Below are 4,509 nucleotides of genomic sequence, written 5' to 3'. Positions count from 1 at the left end.
CAATACAGTATAATTGTATATTGCATTTTGAGTGGAGAAGGATTGGAAAATTGGAGAGTTTTCTCATTCAAGGAAGGACTTCTCTAAAAAGGTGTGAAAATGAGATATCATAGTATAAAATTCTAAGCAGTGCTGTTGGCATAAGAATCTAAACTTATGAAATGTAAAGAGAAGGTAAAACACATTAATACAAAGTTTCTTACTTTATAATTTATTGAAAAACAATTCCCACGTTCAACATTTTCTTCAGAGCCCCTATAACATCCTTATTCCTTAGACTGTAGATTAAAGGGTTTAGTACAGGAGTGAGTATGGTGTAAAAGACAGATACCATCATGTCCTTCTCAGGGGTGTGGTAGGAGTTGGGAAGCATATATGTGTATATGGCAGCCCCATAAAAGAGGATGACCACAGTCATGTGGGAGGAACAAGTCGCAAATGCCTTCTTCCGACCCTCTGCTGAGTTCATCCTGTGAATGGTGAGGAGAATAAAGTAATAAGAGCCTGAAATGATTGTCACAGGAATGAGGAGCATGAGAACACAACACAGGTACATGAAAATCTCATAGAGGGCGGTGTCTGAGCAGGAAAGCTTTAATATAGCAGGAACTTCACAGAAGAAATGATAGATCTCCCGGGATCTGCAGAAGGGGAAGGTCATGGTGATGGGAGTAAACAAGAAGCCATCCACTGAGCCCAGAAACCAGCAGCCAGATGCCAGGAAGAGACACACCTTGTGGTTCATGACGACAGGGTAGTGGAGAGGATGGCAAATGGCCATGTAGCGATCATAGGCCATAGAGGCTAGAAGGAAAAATTCTGAACCTGCTAGTGTCACATAGAGGAACATCTGAATCCCACATTCAGGGACGGAGATCTTATTCACACCTGTGATCTGGTCCATGAGCATCTTGGGCACAGTAACAGAAATGTACATCATGTCCATGAAAGACAACTGACTGATGAAAAAGTACATGGGGGTGTGGAGGTGAGCATCAGAATATATCAAAAAGATCAGAAAGATATTTCCAGACAAAGCCATCAGGAAAACCACAAAACTGACCACACAAAGGAGAGCAGGGTGTTGTGATTGACTGAAGATTCCCACCAGGGTGAAATCTGATCTTGCAGTGTAGCTGGTCATCCAGGTGATATTGTCCATGAGATTTCACCTAGACCACCAAGGAGAACTTTGAAGTTAATGGATTACTTATAGGAATCTACCAACTGAAATGAATGTTTACTGAGAGTGTGCACATATGTGTGTGTGTGTGTGTAAGTGTATGTGTGTACCACTCAGTTGTGCTAACAAGAGGAAATTCTATGACTCTGTAGATATGAAGTTTTAAAAGTATCTATAATTCTAGAGATTACTAGAAAGCTAGTAATTCACAACTGTGGCTCTAAAAAATTCCTAACTTATAGCTATGGTGCTGCATTTGAAGTTTATGACATCTGATGATGTAATGTCCTTTGTGGAGAAGAATGGAAATTTATGTAGTGTCTGGCCTATACAAACACAAAAAGTAAATTACTTTTTTTTAAAAAAGATATCACACTCTTCTAAAATGCTTTATATAGAACTTGGAATTTTATTATCCCCAGTTTAAGGATCCAACTGGGAGTTTTAAAACTCCTGGAGGTGTATTACATGTAAGAAAGATTTTAAAAGTTACTAAAATATAATTTAAAGAAAATCTATACAAAGCATTTGAATCTCTTTTGTCTATAGGACTGGGTGATACTGTGAGGCACTGTGGTTATGTGGAGTGTACATATACATATAATTATGTATATATTTAAATTTTAAACAAATATATCTATGTGGTGTGTGCTGTCTATATAAATATAAGTAAATATGGATAAATATATAATATGTTTTTAAAATGTTATCCTGTTTAAGCAGAGCTTTATGTAGAAATCCATTTTATTTCTGTCTGGTACATGTGTTTCCAAGTTGAAAATTCATCTGCTTTAAAGGGTTACTGCCATCTATCAGACAAAATTTTGGTTATTTTCCCAAATGTTATCTGCTTTCATACACATCAATTAATTATCTTTGGAAACTGAGATGAAGAAAGAAACTGAACAACACTGTGATATTTCTTACACTAATTCATTATTTCCTCTTCTATCTTGCTGCTTATAGCCAGCCTTGTACTAGTCATTGAACATGAACCAAAGGCAAATTAAACTTGATTAGATTTAAGGAAATCATATTCATCTATTCAGGGGAAATATTATATAAATGTGATTTAAAGTATAATTTTAAAATAGCTACACAATAAATAAAAAGAAAAATAGACAAAAAATATAATCTGACCTTTCTTAGGGAATAAGGAATAGCTTCTTACTCTACATTTTTCTCTTATAAAGATTAAACCTTCAAACTTCTCAATTTTAGACATGTAAAATGTTAAATTTCAAAAGCTATTGCCAATAAGAATGAAATATTGGTTCCTCTTTCTCGGAAGAGTTTAGAGCGTGTTATGATGCAGGGATATTTCAAGAATCATTTTCAAGTTTCAAATATACTTTGTAATAATTCCCAAGGCTAAACTTATTATCAGTTCTGAGTTCCAGAGTACTAAAGAAGTAGATAACACTACAAAAGATTTCTTGATTTCTTGATATCAATATAAATGTCTAGCAAACCTAGGATGCATTTCGTCAAGAATGTAACTTTTCTGTTAAATTCTACCTTCAGTGGCAGAAGAAATCCGGCTCTGAGCAAAATTGAAATACCGTTAAATAAATTTCACAACAATGCATACTGATCAAGTTTATATTTGTGATTAAAGGAAATCAAGGACTGGAGAAGTGATCAATACATGTGAAGACCTTGTAGCTATTTACTAAGCAGATGGAGGGAGACCAAGGAGGGTACTTGCTGGGCTCTGGACAAATCTCTGCTGCACTTTGGTAAATGGGGAGGTCACTGTTATTAAACCACACTAACAACCCATCCAAGACACCAGACAGTGTTTCCTTCTCTGTCTGTATAGCAACTTTGCCCCTTATTCATTCTCAAATTATCTAATCTAATTCCTTGAACTTCATGTAAACTGTTTTGTGCATATTTAAATTGGGAAATTATTGCTAGTAGTGGTAGGATAATATATAACCTTTATATGAAGCTGATGGCATTCCAGGAATTGTTCCAACTCTTTACTACATTTGATCTTTCCTGATAGCCTGTGAGCCTACTTATTCATTTTACTTTCTTCTTTTAAAAGTTAAAAAGATCAGGTTCTCAGGGTATCTGCTTAAATACTACACAACGAAGTTGAGTGAGAATCCTTGTCTTAGCTCAAGAGTTGAACCCACAGACTGTAATTCTGCCTCTTGTCTCTTGGGGACATAGTCTTTCCTCCATAGCAGACAATTTGGGTGGTGGGTCAGCCATTGTCAGTTTCATTAGGAAAGTGTAAATATGATTGAGGCATTTATTTGCAGTGTTTTCTAACCCTCAGAAAACATCCCTATTCACAGTAAAATGAGTAGCTCTTACTTTGTAAAATGTTAGCGTCAGAAAAATAAGTATATTTAATAACATAGGAAGAATATATATTACTTTCTCTACAAATAATTGAAAAACAAAGAGCCACTCTCTAACATATTGCAGTAAATGCATGCTACATAAGGAGATTTGAAAAGATAAAGCACCTTTGCTTTTCTCCTTAAAAATAGCTAGCTAAAAATAGGAAAAAATATCTTTAAAAACTAATAGAATGTATCAGAAACAGAACAAGTCAAGTACAATCATTACCTTTAGCTCTTGCAGTTCCATCTGTTTGTCTAGTAGAACCCAGCATTAAGTGATGTTGGTAGTTTCATCCAGATGAGATAATGTAGTATTCTAGGTGAGGTGTATGAAGAGAAGTATTGGAGTGTCATCACCCCTGGTTATGTTATGCCCATTTAGTAAGTGGTTGAAGGTTATCTGTTGATAAATACCTCTGAGACTATAAAAAGGAATGCAATTAAGAAATCTAAAGAAGCTAATAGGTCTCCCTATTGCACTTTTCTGAGTCTTTTTCCTCATGTATTTTTATAAACATCTTAAAAAATTTTTCAATCTTAATATATATTAACATTTTAAACAGTATTAACAATAATCACAAATTTCAACATCACCAATAAATTATTAGATATGGAGGTATATGAGTTAGTTTCTAAGTAAACTTTTCATTAAAATATATTTTCATATATGCATAAATTACATTTTTCCTCATTTAAATTCAAGCAAAATTTGTGAGAAAAATGTTTTTCATTTTTCATAGATTCAGATTTTAAAAATTTGTTTATTTTCAATTGAAGGATAATTGCTTTACAATATTGTGGTGGAATTTGCCAAATATCAACATGAATCAGCCACTGGTACATATATGTTCCCTCCCTCTTGAATCTCCCTCCCACGTCCAAGTCCATTCCACCTCTCTAGATAGTCACAGAGCCCTGGCTTGAGTTCCCTGAGTCATCTAGCAAATTCTCACTGGCTATCTATTT

General features: G+C 34.6%; 1 protein-coding gene across 1 annotated transcript; it reads right to left on the bottom strand.

Annotated features, from left to right (window-relative positions):
- Window positions 1-211: 211 nt before the first annotated feature.
- On the bottom strand, window positions 212-1,162 carry LOC138085760 (olfactory receptor 2T4-like). The gene has a single exon (XM_068980293.1). It carries the CDS (start codon window positions 1,160-1,162, stop codon window positions 212-214), a length of 951 nt encoding a protein of 316 aa, XP_068836394.1.
- Window positions 1,163-4,509: the final 3,347 nt, after the last annotated feature.

Source organism: Capricornis sumatraensis, chromosome 9 (genome assembly GCF_032405125.1).
Source record: "Capricornis sumatraensis isolate serow.1 chromosome 9, serow.2, whole genome shotgun sequence".
Taxonomy (NCBI): Eukaryota; Metazoa; Chordata; class Mammalia; order Artiodactyla; family Bovidae; genus Capricornis; species Capricornis sumatraensis.
Note: the sequence above shows the minus strand (reverse complement) of the source record. Positions and strands in the feature narration are given on the sequence as shown.